The sequence below is a fragment of the Siniperca chuatsi genome, linkage group LG19, assembly GCF_020085105.1.
Source record: "Siniperca chuatsi isolate FFG_IHB_CAS linkage group LG19, ASM2008510v1, whole genome shotgun sequence".
NCBI classification, from domain to species: Eukaryota; Metazoa; Chordata; class Actinopteri; order Centrarchiformes; family Sinipercidae; genus Siniperca; species Siniperca chuatsi.
In genome coordinates this window covers 11,126,438-11,145,151 of record NC_058060.1, presented here as the reverse complement: position 1 = coordinate 11,145,151, position 18,714 = coordinate 11,126,438, and the positions used below count along the sequence as shown (strand labels likewise).

Below are 18,714 nucleotides of genomic sequence, written 5' to 3'. Positions count from 1 at the left end.
TCTTGAAGTTATCTGTCTCATTATCCACTAGAATCCTCATGTTTCAAATGTAGTCTGATTTCCTTCATTTTGTATCACTTTTTTCCAGAGGCGCTAGGATGATTGAAATGATTTTAGATAGCAAATTAACTATTGTAGCAACTGCATAGTGGCTCAGTGGTTAGTGTTGCTTCACAGCAAGGAGGGTCTTTCTGTGTGGAGCTTGCACGTCCCCCCCGCATTTGTGCGATTTTCCTCCGGGTGCTCTGGTTTCCTCCTACAGTTCGAAGACACGCAGGTCAGGTTGATTTGAGACTTACATTCCCAGGTGTGAATATGATTATGTTTCCATGTTTTAGTCCTGTGATTTGCTTTTCTTTCAGTACATGCTGGGATAAGCTCCAATGTGATCCTGAATAGGCATAAGTGTGTCCTTCAGATGAGCTATTCTGATGTGGTTGCCCTGCTTCTCTGGTCGCCCAGGCAAGGTTATACCACAATTGTAACCACATCTAAAGGTGGCTAATGACTTCTGTTAATAGTAATAAGGATCCACTTGCTCATTTTAAAAACATACTTTTCTTGTTTCCTACCTAGTTTCAAGTCATCCAAAAGACTGGTCATTGCCAGGAATCAAATACAGGCTCATTTGATATTGATCTACTACAAAGGCGACTGGCTAGCTTCTTTGTTATTAATACATCCCCCTTTTTTTCCTTTTCTTTTTTTTTGCACGCACATCTCATCTTTATTTAACAGTCCTCAAAAGTTTCTGGGGTGCTCTGCTTTAAACATCACACAGGCTTTTTAATTACAAATGAGTTGTGACAGGTCTGCTGGGTAGCACCCTGGCCCATTTTAAACGTGATGCCGGCTGACAGCTTGGCAGTGTTCTCCCAGCACTGAAACATGTGGAAGAAATTGGTCTTTTACATTTCACAGCTTGTCGCTTCCTCCGCCGACTGACCTGTGACCCCCCACAGAGATCCTAACGCCCACAAGGGAAGTGTCCCCAACGAACTGACTGCCTTTCCAGAGAGAGAGAGAGAGCGAGGGAGGGAGGGAGGTACTCACTATGGGAGATTTATGTTCTGCCACACAAGGTAAAAGGTACCAGGTCTCTTCAACACACGCGGCTCACACGCAGACATGGACGTCAGCACACACACATTCTCGCAGCCAGGTGAGGAGGTTGCTTGGGAAGTGAACCCGATCCGTAAGTGAAATAACGGATCAAAAGGTGTCCTGCACAACACCTCATCCACGCCGTTCGCTAAGCCGACCTGACGTTTGCACCTCATTTGCATACAGATCCGTTCATTTTGCATTACCTCTGGAGCGAATTATGGCATTCAGATGGGGAGATTACGTCAAGGTTGAAGGGAAAGATTGGATGGACAACTTTAACCCAGCCAAAAATGGAAATCCAATTCAGTGAGGAGAAGAAGAACAAATTATCCCCTGTTCCTCAGTCCTTTGTCAAGTCTGGGGGTTTCAGACATTTCCTTCCCATTTCATGCCTCTCTGTTTCTGATGTGTGCTGTGTCTAGATCCCTTTCTCCGCGCATGTGACGCCAGGATTTTCCTCATTACCCATTTGTCTCAGAATCAGGACAAGTATATGGAGACCTCTTGTCATTGCGATAACGTACACACAGCAGAGCTTGACAGTGAGAAGTTTGTATTCCTGAGGCCTTAAGTTAATTAATCCCCGTAGAAAAATCACAGTGTGCAGTGAGGTGTCTATTACAGAACAAAACCTGACATCCCAATCCAAGATATTAACTCTGACAAGTTTTGATAGAAAAAATCTAAAGATTATTGTAAGTGCTAGTGTGTGCATTGATTAATTTGTGTTTCAGATTCACTATGATAATAATTCTGATTTACTTCAGTTGACTCGTCCAAGCATAATGGAGTGTTTTTGGCTTTTTAACGTAGAGATTAGCTAGAGGCACACTGGGTTAAGTGACCTTTCACATTAACTGAATGATCCAGTTACATTGGGTTTGTTTGAGCCCAAATGACTAATTAGATTAGCGTCTTGTTACATGATCGCCTTTAGTGGATCACTAGCAAGCAGATGATTCTGTGAACTGTATCACAGCTTCATTTCTCTGCCTTTTTTGTTATTTCTTTTTTTTACAAATGCATCGTAACATCCATCCCCTTGAGCACCGATGGTGATTTCGAGGATTCCTCATCTAATGTCTTCTTTGGAGCGCTGCCCTGCACTTTCAGGATGTGCTCCCCTCCAGGCTGGTCCCAGTCATCAGAGTTTCAAACCACAATGTTACATCATACTCTCCCAATCAGTCGCATGCATCCCGCCGATTAATTCAACAGTGTCCAGATTCCAAATGGATGGATTCAACCTTTGAAGCCTGTTTGCAGAGATACACATGTAAACCCTCATAGTGGGTGTGCTAAACAAGCCTATAGGACTGCACATGGGGGACAAATACAGAGCATATGGGACAAATACACCCAAAGGTGACAGTGTCTTGCCTCGAAAACACACTGAAAATTCCCAGTTTCTGTGTGATAAGACAATTGCAGCCGTGTGTGGTTCAGTGAACATGATCAACACAGATTTGACTTTCAAGAGCAACAGACTTACAAAAATATACAAATATGCACATATTAGTATGCATTGACTGTCTGTTATTGTCATTAAAATGCAATGAATTATAAGAAAATAAACTCTGTGTGAAGTGACACATAATCCTCACAGTATCATAGCAACCTTAACACAAATCCCGACATGGACTCATGAGTCACTGACCTTTGATCCCTCTGTAACTTTGGACCAGTCATCAGGCAATTAGGGGCCTAGGTGAGCAAGAACCGCCATCTCAGCCTGGTTGCATCTCACCGGTAACACAGCGATGGGGTCTCGACAGTGTTACGGCCCTCAGGCTTTTCTCTTTGCTTGGCCTGTTTTTGTGTGTAAGCAAGGGAGAAGAAAGGTGTGTGGAGTTTTGCAGTTGTGAGGTACACTCATTTGTATTTTTACCCTGGAAAATGTTTGTGCATGTATGCAAGTGTCTACATATTAATATCTCTATTTGTATGTTTTTCTGCGTGTGGGTACGTGAAAGCAGTGTTATGCACTGGATGAGTATATATGTGTGTGTGTGTGTGTGTGCTGGTCTTAACACAGCTCAGAGCGCAGGGGGATAACAAGGAGTTTGTTGTTGGCCTTGAGTGCCTGGAGAGGCTGGAGTTGTGGCAGCTCCAGCGCTCTGAGTTCACAGACGTAGCCCTTAGCTGTCGAAGCTGTCGATGATGTCGAAGCTGTCGATGCAGCCTCCGCGCTCATTCTGGTTCCACAGCGTCTGCGCATTAGCAAGTGGGGCCTAGTGTAATGAGTGTGTGTGTGTGTGTGTGGTTGTGCAGTCTAAGAAAGCATCCTAATCCATGGTGGTCCAAGTCCACAGTTGCTGCTGTTGTTGCCAATAGAGGTTGAGGTGTGTGTCAGTGTGTGTGTGTGTGTGTGTGTGTGTGTGTGTGTGTGTGTGTGTGTGTGTGTGTGTGTGTAAAAGCAGCTGGCCATGGGCTGCTTTGCTCTGTCTCAGACTCTGCACAGCAACACGCACATAATTTGCTGAAATGTAACACTCACTTTCAAAGTATTATTCCATCTTTGACATTTCTCCATGAAAGTCGTTTTTTGTTTTTTAATGCACTGCATCAGAATGTGGAAAAATACCTTGTCTTCAAGTCCAGGCATATGTTTACGCCATGTACACAAGATATTTGACTGATGTAGGATTATTGAAATATTTACACTGACACGAAATTGAGTATGCTGTTATGTAATGTCATGAAAATGTAGAAAAATAATAAATAATTGTATCCCTAGAATAGAACAAATATAAACTTATTACCTTGTAACTGTAGGCACTCCAAATGTTTACCAGCAATGCGGTGGTAATTAAAAACTACATCTGTGTTTGGATAAAATCTGATTTCAGACTCCTTTAAAAATAGCAGTGAGCAGACTCGTCCTGCCATTTAAGTACATTTTAGCTGTCAGAAGGATCTCTGATGTGTTGCCTTTATTTAAGTTATTATAACTGATATATTTAATCCCGCAGCAAGAGAAAAATTATATCATCACAGAGGTTTCCATATGTATTATATAGATGTGACTGGTTCCACGGGGGAAAAAAAGTTTCACATAGTGAGATTTTTACATGTATCAAGCTAAGGTTTACTTAATTACAACCTCCAGGCAATGCAGGAACCCTTTTTTAAATTCTGTGAATGTTAATATGCTAAATAATGCAGATCTCCGACTCTTCAAGCATGAGACACACATCTGGCGGCTTACCATTTAAATTCCAACAAAAAAAGAGTGAGACAGATAGAGAGAGAAAAGAAAAAAAGAGGGTTAGGATGAAAAAATACTTCAAAAGTAATTTTCCAAAGAAGAGAAGAATGGGAAAATGTATTACAACCTAACTTAATTTCTTTTTCGATTTTTCATCATTTCTAATTGCATACATTAGAGTGTTGCGGCTGGGAAGGTTCAGTTCTGAGATTGTGGGAGACAGAGATGACTGTGCAGTGGGAGCTCCATAAGTTAACAGTCCTGCTTCTCTCTGTACCGAGTAAAATCAGCCTTTGTTGCTTTTGCAGGTCTCCAGATAGTATACGAAAACATCCTCACTACCTGCCTAGGAGTGAAAAAACAAGACAACAGCAACACTTTGCAGTTTGTTCAGAAATGCAATGAGTATTTTAATTGATTTCTTGGTACACTGCAAACACCATTTTTTAACAGTTATTCTTCTCATTTTAAGTGTCATCACAATTTTTAGCATTTTGCGTAACTAAATGTTTATTATTATACTAAATTTTTATTGTGGTGTATTCAGTCACTCCTAATGTAAAATCAGAAATGTTCATCAATTTTTGTTATTGCTTTTTTGGAGAGTTCATCAGTACTTGTAAAAACTCGTAATAATTTGGATTTTGTAATACAAATATTACTCAACCACCCTTGATCCTCACTATGATTGCCAGATGTGGTTTGCCAAAGAAAACAAACATGAACCTTTCTTTCTTTTTCACACTCACTGCACATTACTTCTCTTTTTGGGATGCAGGGAAGAATTCCTCCTCAGGAGCCATTTCTGGAAAGACAGGAGAGAAGAGTGATCCATGCAGGGAGAAAGCAGAGGGTGGGATTCGCTACAAGGTAACACTGTGATTTAAGGGAAAGTGTTCCCACCCTTGAAATGAGCACCCTCTCTGCTTTCCTCTTCCCTTCCCACCCCTCTCTGCACCCCTGCACACACCTCCCCAGCTTATTATCTGAGATTTGTCAAAATACATTTCACACTAACAGGTATTTTTCAGCCTTCAAAGCCAGTTTTGATCTGCTTGACAAGCCAAAGCAGCTCAAATTCTGTGAAATCAGCAAAGCCAGCCAGGCCTCCCTTTTTTTCTCCAAGCCGCTCTAAACACGCCTCTTCCTGTGCTACAGAGGACTTAAGCTAAATTAATCAAAGCCTGCATGTTACCTGCCATACTTTGAAGTGGTAATTGCAAAATTACTCTGTGTGCTGATCTGGCATTGCTGCCTCCCGGTCCGCCCCTGCCATTGTGCCTTCGCTGCGGCCTTTTGTTGTTGTGATGTTATTGTTGAGGTAGTTAGAAGCCTATGAACAAGCCTCCGTCTGTCACACACATATACACACCCTCCCCTCCTGCCTCTCTCCTCTATCCCTCCAAGTCTTTCTTCTTAGTAACCTCCTTCTACTGATGTACAAGAGGCTCTTCAGACCACCATTAATCAGTGATGACCTGTTAAATAAATGAGTTTGTTGATATGAGGTTCTATTTCTCTGCAGCCTCTGTAGACCATGTTTTTCCCCTTCTCCTCTTGGCCCTGTCTTTAAAACCTTGCTAACTCTGTCAAATGTCGTGGTGTGGAACCCAGTTGTCTAATGATTAAGTGGAGTGATCTCCAACCTGCCCCAGCCTGGGAGCGCTAGGGATCAGATTTCAACCCTTCAACCTGCAGTGCAGGCCTAATTAAAATGAATTTTCTCCAGGCGACCACTTTGCCCACAGGGCAGGAATCCAGCTATATACGGAATCCGCTCTTAAGGTATTGCATTAAATTTATTGTGGGGAGACACCGGAGAACATTGCGGTTTATATATCTCCTGCATTTTTTCTCACTGCTTTCTTTCCCGCTCCTTTCCACCTTTTTATTGTGATCATCACTCTGGAATCCAAGCTTGCTTTGGCAAAGATTGCCCTATGAAAACGGATGGAGCTTTTATGGGGCCCTGCCCATTTACTACTTCCTGGGCCTAGTTTATCTCAGAGGGAGAGACAGAAAGAGAGCGATGGAGGAGAGGAAAAGATGAAAAAAATGAAATGGAGAGAGGTAGAGGGAGACAGGGGCGGAAGAAAGAGAGAGGTTGCTTATTCCAACTGTGGATCTCATTAACATACATCAGTGAGTATTTCACAACTTCAAGCAGAAAGGCACTAAGCCCACCCAAGGGCAACACAGGCAGGGCTGACAGGGCCAGGGAAAGCAAGCCGTTAACATGTTGGCGGCTTAACAAATAATATCTGCTCCCAAGTACCTTGGTGAAATATTTAAAACCCCACTTCCTAACTCCATTTGACTGTGTTTATGACGATGACAGTAAACGACTTGTGTGGAAAAAAACAGTGCCAGCTGCTCAAATATCACATATTTAACACCACTGCCACTGTACGCATGTTTCCCAAATGAACTCGACTTGAGTGATGGCGTGCCGTATGCGATTTTGCCGTCATTCTTGTCTCGCGTCAGTTGAGGCGCGGTTGAGATATAGGAGAGGCTCCAAAGTGCCACGCACACTGTCACTGTCACCGTGTGCATCCCCCAAGATAAATTCAGAGGCCTCTTTCCTGCTTTGATTACAAATGACATCCGTATGTGTTCTCCCCGATTTCTGCTCCTCACAGAAGAAGCCAATCAAGAAGACAAATAGCTGCGGCCCCAGCATGAGCGGCAGCAGCGCACCGCCTCGGCAGGCAGACAAACAGAAGATGCAGCCTTCAATGGAGAACCTCTCCACGGAGGAGATGGAGGAGTATACATTCTCCCTACAGTAAGTCTCACCACTCATTATCCTGCCTCAGTCTTGCAAAATTCGAACGTGGGAAAAAAAAAAAAAAAAACGTGGGTGACAACTGGTTTCTGTGCCTCACAGACAGTGATGTGCACGGCATCAACCAGACAGACGTTGACAACAAAATGTGCCTAGAACACCTCCTGTACAGACATAGATGCAGTAGTCACGTCTTTCAAGGGAAATCCTAACTAAACAGAGTTTGCATCTACTGTAGCTTTAATCTTGTAAAGCTCAATTGTAATTTGTTAACATGAAGTGTCACAAGTCACAGGCAAAGTCATTTTCAGAGCCGCATGGCCTAATATAACCTGAAAAAAGAAAGTCACAGTGTGTGAGAACTTTAGAAAGCAGAGAAATTCTTTTGCCCATAATATGGACTCAAATGCAGTAATGCAAAAATGTGAATTATATGTTAAAATTTCACTTTGTGGTTTACAGTTTTAAGACAAAATAATCAGTCTTACTCAAACTAATTTGCTTTGTAACAATACTGCATATGTAGCCAAACCAAACATTGCTCAACCTATACCGATTAACCACTATGTGGTTTATTTATTTCCTACTCCTCTGCACAACAAAATGCAACAAAGGAGGCTTGGAAAAATTAGTTTTTCCTCTTCACCGTGGCTTACAGCATTTGATTTTAATGAGAAAACAGGGATGTATGAAATATAAACAAAGCAGGAAGCACAGAATTTCAAACACCTTGGCCAAATGTGTTAAAAGCAACAAGGTGCAGCACTGTATGCCCATGGAGCATCAAAATAGGCTAAAAGCAAAATTGCTTATTTCAATAAAAAAGTCACAGGTATTTGTTTTCATATGAACGTCAACTAAATTAAGGGGAGGGGATTACCACACACACTACTACACTAGAGGGAGAGAGACACAGAGAAAGGGAGTCTGTGTGTGAGAGAGACAGAAAGCGAGCTCTCCCTGGAGATTTAAAAGTACCCATGTTTCCTCATTTCTGGGAGTTGGTAATTTATAGCTGCTGGTCACATATTAAACAAGATCAGAGACTACTCCCTGACATCTTCTGAACATACTGGGGGAATTCAAATGATTACCAGCGTATCCTGCCAACAAATGACGACACAGGGACTATCTTGAGGGAGAGTGAATACAAAACGAACACAGAACCCAGGCAGGCTGCACACAAAGGGACACAATTAAATGGTTTTCACGATTATTCATAGTGCCGCTTTTTACCTCTGAGCAGTCGCCGGGTTCTGTGAGATGAGACATTTCTGTCAGTTATAGGTACAGATTGAATTGACTTGGAGCCCTGGCAGTTCCCTGTTGCCCTGTGAAGGTGCTGCTGCTATTGATTTCATCTTTACAAGCACACACATTACAGTATCTCTGAGCTAAAGGCTGCTTTTTTGCCCTCGCCTAATCAGAACATTAGAAAGATACATTGCCAGTGTTGGCTTTCGGAATGAAGTTAAAGACACTGCAGTCTCAAAGTCATACCCTCACCCATCTCTCCCACTGTGCTGTTTGACTTATTCTGGGCTTCTCTAAATTACCTGAGGACTGACAGAGACGCAGACGTAAGGGATTGTTTACTGATTTTTTCTTTTATTTGCCGAAATGATGTCATCTATATCTCTTCTGGCATTTTGAGAGCTCCGTTTGTATCTTTGTGTGTGTGTTTATATGCATTTGTGCGTGTGCGTGGGAGTGTGTTTGTGTTCATGTGTACATCATTTCTTGACTATGTCTGTGCACAGTATGTGTGCGCACGAATGCCTGTGTCTACATGTATTTTATGTAGGATGAGGATTCATACTGCAGTGATTGAGGGATATTACTGCCATCTATTGAGCCACAAGAGACTGAGCTCATTGAGATTTTTATAGGGCGTCCCGACACAAATGTGCAAATCAGATGCTCATGCATTATTGATCAAACACTTAGAAACAGTAAGATTCAGTTAGGATAGTCTGAGAATCACACAAAATCTTTAACACAATGCATTCATTTCCAGAATGTCACAACACTTTATTCTCCAAGTAAAATAAATGTAAAGCAATGTACTGGAATGAATTAGGCCAATGTCTGACAGAGCTCCTCAGTATGTATAGTACCCATACTTATAACAAGAGTAAATCTAATGTATGCACATTGCAGGCTGTGGCTGCAGGTGTGACTTCAAAATCTGACTTTGTGTTAAGAATTCAATTGTCATCTGTCTAAAAATGAAATGATAATGTTACAGGTATGGCAATAGTTTATATGAATGCTTCTAATGACATCAAGATGTCAGTTACATAAAAGTTAGCACAATGTACAATAAAGTACTGTACTTTATGTAACACCTCTTTTTTATATATAATTTATAATGTTATTACCACATCTATTCAAATTGGGAGCTGTTAGGTGTCTCCATTATATATGATTTAATACACAAATTGTATTTTATAATTAAAGTTTAGTTTCAGTGAGGTCAGGATCAGTTAGTATTTTGATTATGTTCTTTTAAAATGTATTTTATTTGAAGTTCCTGGTTGATGACCTCAAAAGCCCATCTACCCCCTTAAAAAAGAAAAAAAAAAGCCATGGTATATGGAATCATCATAACTGTAAACCATAAATTACAATTTCAAAGACAACACAATGCACCTTTTACTGTAAGCATTGACAACTGCAAGTAAATTCTGGGCAAATGAAAAAGACTACGAAAACAAGCCAGGAATGATTCTTCTTCTTTCTTTTTTTGAGTTCCTATGCCGCTGCTATCTGTTTGAACATGCATGAAAGACTCCTGCCGACCTTCCAGCTTATTTGATGTCTACAAGTGTAATCTTAACCACCTTTTCTCACAGAATAGCACTGAGCAAAATCAAAGCACCTGATTCAATACGGCTGTTGTAATTCGATAGGGCCAATTTAATGCTTTCGGATGATGTGGCAACAACTTCTAGAAAAGGTAAATATACTTAGACTGAATTAATTTTACAACTTAGAGGGTACTTTAGCAGTACTTTACACTAGGTGTACTCAGCACAGATAAGTGCAGATAAGACTGATAAGTTACCATTGCTAGTTTGCTCGCTCTACAAACCTCATCACATTTTACAATCTAAAAAAGTGCAAAATTACATCCTAACAAATACTTAATATTGAAGAATCATCAGTTGTTGTTTTTATCTGTTCTTAGATTTTGATTTTCATGCATCCATGATTATTGCCAATTAGCTTTAGTATTGTGTCTCATCAATGTCACCCAACTGTTTTTTTTTTTTTTAGGAGAGAAACCTGTTTTAATCAAAGTCATTCTCACATAGCAATTAGATCTAATTAGTCCAATTATTAAGATTCTAATTACATTGAAATATACCCCCTAAATCTCATATCAATTATAGTATGTGTGACTTGTCCTGATCAGGAGACATGAAGAGAGAGACAGAGTAAAGACAAAGGGAGGTAGAATAGAAGAGCATCCACATCCTCCGGAGGCCAAATGACTGCAGAACTGACTCCATCTGTCCCCAAAGGTTTTATTCCAAAGACTGCATGGCCATTTGGGGATAAATGGCACTTAACCTTTATTCATTTTTTTCATATTCAGAACTATTTTGTTACTGGTTATGATGTTATGATTAGTTACATCCTAGTTTTCTGTTTCAATTAGATGAGTGATGAGTCAAAATAAATACAGTTTTAGCATTTAGGTTTAGAGCTAGTTATCAAACACTATTGTTAAATGTGGATTAAAGCTGTAGAAGCAGTTGTGGTGGAAATGATTATCACCTGTATTAAAATCAGGCCTGACCTTTGGTAACACATTCACTCACATGCCAACATGTGGCAGGCAGCGTACACAAACACGCACAGACCCGCACAGTATGTTACTATAGTGGTGCAGTATGGCACCGGCAAAACACACATGCACACACACACACATGCACAGCCTGTTCTTGTTGTGGAGTCAGAGGGAACACACTGACCTAATTTCCCCCAGTTAGCTCGCCTCGTTGGGGACCAACAATCCTCTCCGCCCGTTTCCCCCAACCGAGCCTATCAGAGCACTCACTCACTGTGTGTCTCTGTCTCTCTATCTTTCTGTGCCCTCCATCTGTTTGACTCTGTATACATGGTCAAGTGTAAGATTAGCAATAAAGTGTACAGATATATTATGGCTGCTGATCTGCATTGGTCTATGGTAGTAAATACACAGGATCATGTGCATAAAACATTCATAATATGCATCCTGCAGTCTCATTTCTAAGCTTGAGAAGAACCATTTACTATCATGGTGAGAAAGAGAGATCAGCCTGAAGTAACAGACAGAGAAAGAGAGAAAAACACCTGAAATAACAGCTAGTTTCAGGCTGTCAATCCCCTGCATACTGCAGCTCCAAATCACAACTCAGTGCAAGGGTCAATCAATTCTGATGTAATGCTGGTAGGAGAGGTGGGTGGAGATGGCAGTGCTGTTCACCCCTGGGTCTCTACTACTTTCCGGGGCTCTTTCCTGTGCTGAGGGGGCAGGAATGTGTCTGCGTGTGTGCATGCGCAAGTGCGTGCATGCATGTGTGAAAGAGAGGCCCCTGGCTACAGCGGCCCGAGTACACATGTTAGGGTTTTCTGCGGCCAGACGCGCCCTGGGTCACTTCGGATCTCACAGACACACATACATAATCAACATGCTGCTTCCCTTATGGAAATCAGAGCTGTCAGCTCCCTGACAGGCAAATGTTGCAATATGATTGGCTAATCTGCAGTGATGTGGGTGTCAGTCAGAGCTGACTGTGGTCCCATTGGTGGTTGGGTGAGATGAATGTGTTTCCCACAGACACAGGGGGTTTAGATAAAGAATAAAATGACAGGAACTATACTGTATGTGAGAGCATATGAGTGATTGCGTGTGATTTGTGTATGAGAGATTGTGTGTGTGTTTGTGTGTGTGTGTGTTTTAGAGAGAGAGAAAGAGAAAGAGCGCTAGGCCAGAGGTGATGCTTCCCTCACGCTCTTCTTTTTTCATCTGTAATCACTTGTTCCCCAGTCTGACATAAACATCTTAAAATGATCGGCAAAGGTCAACAAACAACTACCCAAGAAGTTAAAAGTGGATTTTTACATGCAGATACATGTTAGCTAATGCACTGTAGCACAAACATGCACTAATGCACTGTGCCCTGGGCAAATAAATCTGAACTTTTAGGAAAACATCACTGACAGGCAGCTCTAATAATATACTGACAAGTTGTAGATGTCGATGTAATCAGAATTTGATTCACAGTGTTATATTTGTTTATATATGAGCATGATGTCATCAGCACCTATTTTAGCCATTGCCAGTTTAGAACCAGAGCATGCTTGATTGATAATTGCACTGACACCACAGTTAACAGTTTGTGTTTGTCTTACACTTTATTTGTTTGGAGGCACACATGTATGAGATATGAGTGACATTTACAAAAAAAACACACATAAACTCAGCTCAACACAAACCCATAGCCCATTTATGGTGTTTTTCCCACCCGAAATGCTGTCGTTGTTGATACTTTTTGCATCGAGATTTGAACATGTGATGGAAGCTGTAATTGTTTTTTTATGGAATACTGGGCAACACGCTTAGCAGCTGCAAATCTGGAACAATACAGGAGCAACATTTTACTGGTAGAGTATAATAACATTCAAAATATGCTCAGGATACCTTTCAGAAAAAAGCCAAAAAAGTGATTCTGAAAAGACAAGAGAGAAAGTGAGAAACAGTCTGGCGTGTAGAAACAACAGTTATAAGAGACCCATTTCATCCTGCATTGATGACTGATATAATCAGAAAAAAAGTGATTCGAGAGCTACAGATGCCTAGTCTGCTTTATGACGCTGGGTGGCATTTCAGGTCATGTCTTGGCACACAAAACCTTGTGTTCTTGCTTTCTTTTTTCTTTGTCCATCACCCACTTAATTGCTCTCTACATACACACATATTACACATATTGAGTCTCTCTGGCTCATAATTATTTCCTCTCTCCCTCTTACTCTCTCCCGTTAATTCTGTCTTTATGTCACTTTCTCTGCCTCTAATTTTCTCCATCTTTCTCTCTCCATTCTTTCCTCATTCTCGCTCTGTCTCTATCTCTCTGGTGACAATGTCCTGCAGTTATGAGGCAAGGTCAGAGAAGTGAAATCCATTTAAATACTGATGCAGCTCTCTGGAGGCCCATACTCAGCCTCCGCAGCACTCCTCCCTGTACGCCTCACCCAAATTGATGAATGGATAGATCTCCTTAGAACATTTATTATTTGTCCCGCATTAAACATTCGATGTATTACACATATACTGGTACCGTGTCTTGAGTATTTTCTTACTGCTCCAAACAAAGTTTATAGAGAGAAAAACAACCTGTTCTTCATTGTTGAGGACTGCGGTGGTAGTTATGGTAGCTGAGTATGCAGTGAGGGCCTGGGAAGTCCCTGTGTGTTTGTTGATCCCAGGTGCATCTGCATTTGAAATGTTTCCACCCTAGTTTATGGAGCACCAAGGGACCTGCCATTTCCATGTTTTAATCCCCTCTCGTGCTAAGTCAGGCGCTCCATAAAAACGCCACATGTTGCATGGCAATGAAACGGCTACCCCATGTATATATCTAAACTATTCCAAGGTGTGTGTGGAGGCCAAAACACATTTTTGTAGGAGGGATTTGTTTGGCCAGTGCAGGAGTTGCAAAGCTGCATTGTCACTCATCAGATTTAGAGGAACAAAGAATATTAGTGTATTGGATAAATCTCCTTCACAGCCATGTCAATGGTATAATATGAGAATGAACTAGTCATAGTTGAGCATTCCAGCTTTGAGTTTCATCATCATCTCTGACCGTGTTACCATGATATTGGAAAAGTGCTCTTTTTCTGTCATAAGAAGCAGAGGGCTGGGATGTTAGCTTGTTGCTACACAATGAAATTCTTCATGTGTTTATAGTAGGTTGACATTTTGGGAAATACTTTATTGCAGAGAGTTAGATGAGAAGATCAATACCACTCTCATATCTGTGTGGTAAATATGAAGCTACAGCCAGCAGCTGGTTAGCCTAGCTTGGCATAAAGCGTGGAAACAGCTAGCCTAGCTCTCACCAAAGGTAACAAAATCCTCCTACCCACATTTATTAACACGTTATATTTAGTTTGTTTAATCCATACAAAAAAAAGACCAAAGCATTAATGGCGGGGTTATGTGCCGGACTATTTGCCAGACCAGGCACAGTACTTCCTGTCTTGTCTTCTGAGGTTGCCAGGCAACTAGTGGAGACCCCAGGAAGTTACTCCTGGCGAATAAGCGAACAATTCCTTTAAAGATTTTGAAACAATTGCATGCACAATTATTGATCATAATCAAAGATCAGAAATTTGTATTTTTATCTGAATTGATTACACATAGATCAACAGATAATTTTGATGGTCATTACCTGAATATCATCTTCCAGAATTCACAATGCCAGGTAGGAGTTTTGTTTTCCTACATAAAATGTCCCACATCCTACTCTTAATTACCACTATGATGCTGATGTGAATGTTTCTTCCCAGTCTGCCACTTGATTTCCCATTAAATCTGATATAATTACCAATGCAACATTTCTATCTGCTTGCAATTCTGTGCCAGCATTGCATCTCATCCTCTGCTAGCTTAACAAAAGCATAGAGCACTTGTGGTCTTTTCCATTGTCTTTATATGCTTGCCTGCATGTGAGAACCTCCCTCCCATTGTAAAAATGAGCAGCCAACTATTAGTCAAACATGGATTCCTAATTAAGTGGAACAAATTTTTTTCACTACTTTTGATTATGCTCTCCTCCACTCATTGTCAGCTGCAAATAATTCTGATAATTTGGTGGTGCATTGTTATACTATTTTAATTACATGATGATGGACTCCAGTTCTGCAGCTGAGTCACTATTCCATAATTCTCTTTTAACTACACCCCAAATACCTGCCACTGTTCTCCCATTTTGTCAATGAAACTAATTTATGTGTATTCTCGCTTTGCCAGGGTCTCTGTAAAAAACACTGCTTATAAAGCTCCCAAATGGTAAGGTAATTGTTCTTGGAACAAATAAAATTTAAAAAAAAAGAGGGGAGAGAGTGAGAGAGAAAGAGGAAGCACAAAGTTAAAGCAAATTTTTGTATTTTTTTGTGATTTTTTTTCAGCATGAATAAAACTTCTCTCAAGATGATATAAAAATGACTCAATTATCTAAAAGCCTTGCAGGCATAAAGTGCTGCTCTGTTCAACTTGTTTTTATGCACACACACATTCAAGGTTCTTTGGAAAATGATTCCAGCGTAGTAACCAATGATTATCATTTAATACATCTTGTGGGAGCAGGTTATTTTGTGATTTCCACTTTGTGAGGTTTCATAGCTTCCTGCATTATATTTGTCCCACCTGTGCAAAGCCCTGCTTATATGCCAGTCATTACGCAAACGTATGTGCTTCTGCGTAAATGCAATAAACAGGCAGCTGAAGCTTAATGTTTCTACTGTGGGAATGACCAAGCATCTGTACATGATGTTAACTTGGATTGTCACATGTACAGTATATACATTTATTCATGTTTATGCAACATAGAGTTAATATAAATACACATTGTCCTTACACGGGAACTTGTATACTGTATCTCATATCTGTAATTGTGTGGAAATACATACACACAGGCAGTCAGTGCACTGAGCTTAATTTATAGATATACATTATCTAAACCCACAAATATTTGTAACAAGAATGACTCTAGACAATGAAAATGGTAAATTGTTGTCTCTGGCAATTATAAACAGTACTGTAAAGGTCAGTCAGTGTGTGTATGTGCACAGTATGTATGTGTGTGTTTATGTGTTTGTGTATTGGATTCTTGCAGTGCATAATTGCTTTGACAAAGGCATTATCACAAAGTGCTTCACTGGCTAACCTGCTACTGGCTGTGGATTGATCCTGTAGTTATTTATGCAAATATTAGACCGCTTGCTCCTTGTAATATCAGTGTTTCCTGGATAGCTGATATGGCATTTCAGCAGTAATAGGGCATGTTTCTTTCATATTGCCACAAACTTCCATTGTCAGACACTGGATATACTGCAGTAGCATCCTCCAAAACAGCAGATAAATAATGTTAATAAGGAAACAGTAAAGGATGTCAGTGTTCTGTTGGACAATGAGGTAACTCCATTTTTAGGAGTTGTCATTTCATCATAAAGATATGTTGCTCATGATGTTTGTGTTGGGTTTGGGGTTAATTAGCTTGGAAATAAGTTAGATTTGAACTTGACATTTTGTTTGAATGTTCACATGCCATATCCACTGCCACACATGTACATTTGTTGCAAACTAAATTTAGCACTACATTCAAAACCTTAATAACGCCTCTGAAAGGAACCGGTTGTGTAACCCACAGAGGACAGATGACAGATACTGTCATGATCCAAAACAAATGCATTTTTAGCATTCTTTAAAAATGAATTGTAAACAAAGATGTAGTATCTTCATCTCCTGACACCTAAGATAATCACACTTCCATAATCACCACAACATTCATGCATCTGGGCCACTAAGAAAACAATCATGTTATCTGTCAATCTTTTAAGTCTATCTTCTCACTGTATCTTTTCTTGCTCTATTTCCCCAACAGCAAACCATTCTTCGACTATGTGGGAAAAAGATGTGTGGTTTTAGTGCATTTATAAACAATGCCGGTGGCCCAAATAAGAAAGTGACAGAAAATAACTTAATCCTCAAAATAAAGGGATAAGTCCAATACTTTAAGTGGCCTTAGACTGGAGGGTTTAAGCCATCAGGGCAATGCAGAGGGATTCTGAGGGTTACCTTCACTCTTCTCGGCCCTGGAGCCTTCTCACCATAAATCTGCTATTTAAAATGTAACACCCCACTGTACTCCTCTTCTCCCTGCACTCCTCCATTTCTCATTACCCATGCCGTCTTATAGGTTTAATACTTGTTTGTACTTGCTATTCACTTTGTGCTATTTTTAAGAGCACAGCTCCTGTTTGTCATGCCGTACAACATTAAGGGACACAGCCTGGGAAAACCAGTCCAGGAGATGGTTCTCGCTCAAATGGTTGACAGATATACGCTAGTTAAATCTGATTTACAGGCCTTGGCACTCTATGGCAAGGTTTAAGGAGGATGATGAGTTCTTTTGCAATGTGCTTTGATGACATGGGAATGAACAACAAATATATCAAACCTGAGATAATGAGGGAACAGCTTCTGGCCCAGATTTCACAGAAACATATAAACTACAATTAAAATATAGCATTATGTGCCAGTGCATGCCTGTTGAAATGGTTAGTTTAATCTCTGGGCCGCTACGCCACATGCTATCAGTCGTTCAGGGGACAAGCTGTGATATTGGAATGAAACATCCTTGGTTCCTGCAAGATAAAAAGCCCACACCTCCACCCCCTGCCTTTCCCTCTTTTTTGGTATTGTACTTTTGTAATTGGAGGTGCCATAATGAAATCAATTCAGTGGTGATAACAGATTTCACATCACGTTACCAGTTTCCTTTGGAAGCAGCCGCCACATGAAGACATCTAAAAATATTCCTCTTTCATGCATCATCAATATCTTCATTATATGAAAGATGGGCGTCAGGTTGCATTTGCTGTTTTCGTTTAATGTCACTTGACAGGGTAGCATCTTGCCTGTGTCTGTGACACACTGCTTTTTGTCTACTCTGTAATTCCACTTTTGCAGATATGCGAAAAGCAGTTTTATACCACACAGTGAAGCAAGTCGTGATAAAGCTTGGAACAGAATGGTAGTGTCTTTGTCAAAATCATAATAGAGAAGCAGAGACACACATTTGCTCGTACATTATCATCTTTCTGTTTGCGTTACACTTCAAAATCTTGTTAAAACACACACTTGACACTGGAATTGCACACTTTTCAACATCCTCCAGTCCCAGCAAAACTTGTTTTTTGTTGTAGTGACCTGAAAAGCCGACATATCTATTTTGGCAATATCTCCTGAAAATCTAAAGCGTCATGTATGGCTTCTTTGCTTCATGTAGACATTTATTCTAAAGATTCAGGGTAGTGACTTTAAAGTTATCTTTATTGCCAGTGTGATCATGTAACATCAGTAATACAGTACAGAGTACAAAAAACAACAGTAAACAGTGCCTTCAGATGATTCAATTTACATGTAATGAAAAAGTAGTAGATGCAATGTAATTCTTCCTACATCTGTAATGCATATATTATCTTGTACGTACAGCATCTCACTGATCTCACACAGGAAATGTAAGGTATATATGCAGTGGAACAATTGGAATACATGATGTAGTTTTAAATTTCCACCACAGAACTGACCAGTAACTGACTTCTATGACAGATGTTTATCCTCTCTGCTCGAGTTTATTTCAGCCAAGCTATGAATATTTATCAGCCCAAACTGTTGACTGAGCGTTTTCTGAATGAATCTCGAGTTCTCCCACGCGTATTGTACGCTACACCACTGCACTTGTGTGCATCCACTAAGGAACTTGATAACTTCAAATAATTTAACACTTAAGACAGTGTACCCACCTCACAGGAACAGCAAAGATGATCTCTT

At 40.4% G+C, this 18,714-nt stretch overlaps 1 protein-coding gene across 9 annotated transcripts in view; it reads left to right on the top strand.

The window, feature by feature from the left end:
* ofcc1 (orofacial cleft 1 candidate 1) overlaps positions 1–18,714 on the top strand; it is an 89,407-nt gene that overhangs the window by 35,723 nt on the left and 34,970 nt on the right. For all 9 annotated transcript variants that reach the window (XM_044177195.1, XM_044177198.1, XM_044177200.1 and 6 more), the window contains 2 exons: positions 5,094–5,185; positions 6,958–7,103. In XM_044177195.1, the coding sequence (XP_044033130.1) occupies positions 5,094–5,185; positions 6,958–7,103 (238 nt within the window). The remainder of the gene's footprint in view (positions 1–5,093; positions 5,186–6,957; positions 7,104–18,714) is intronic.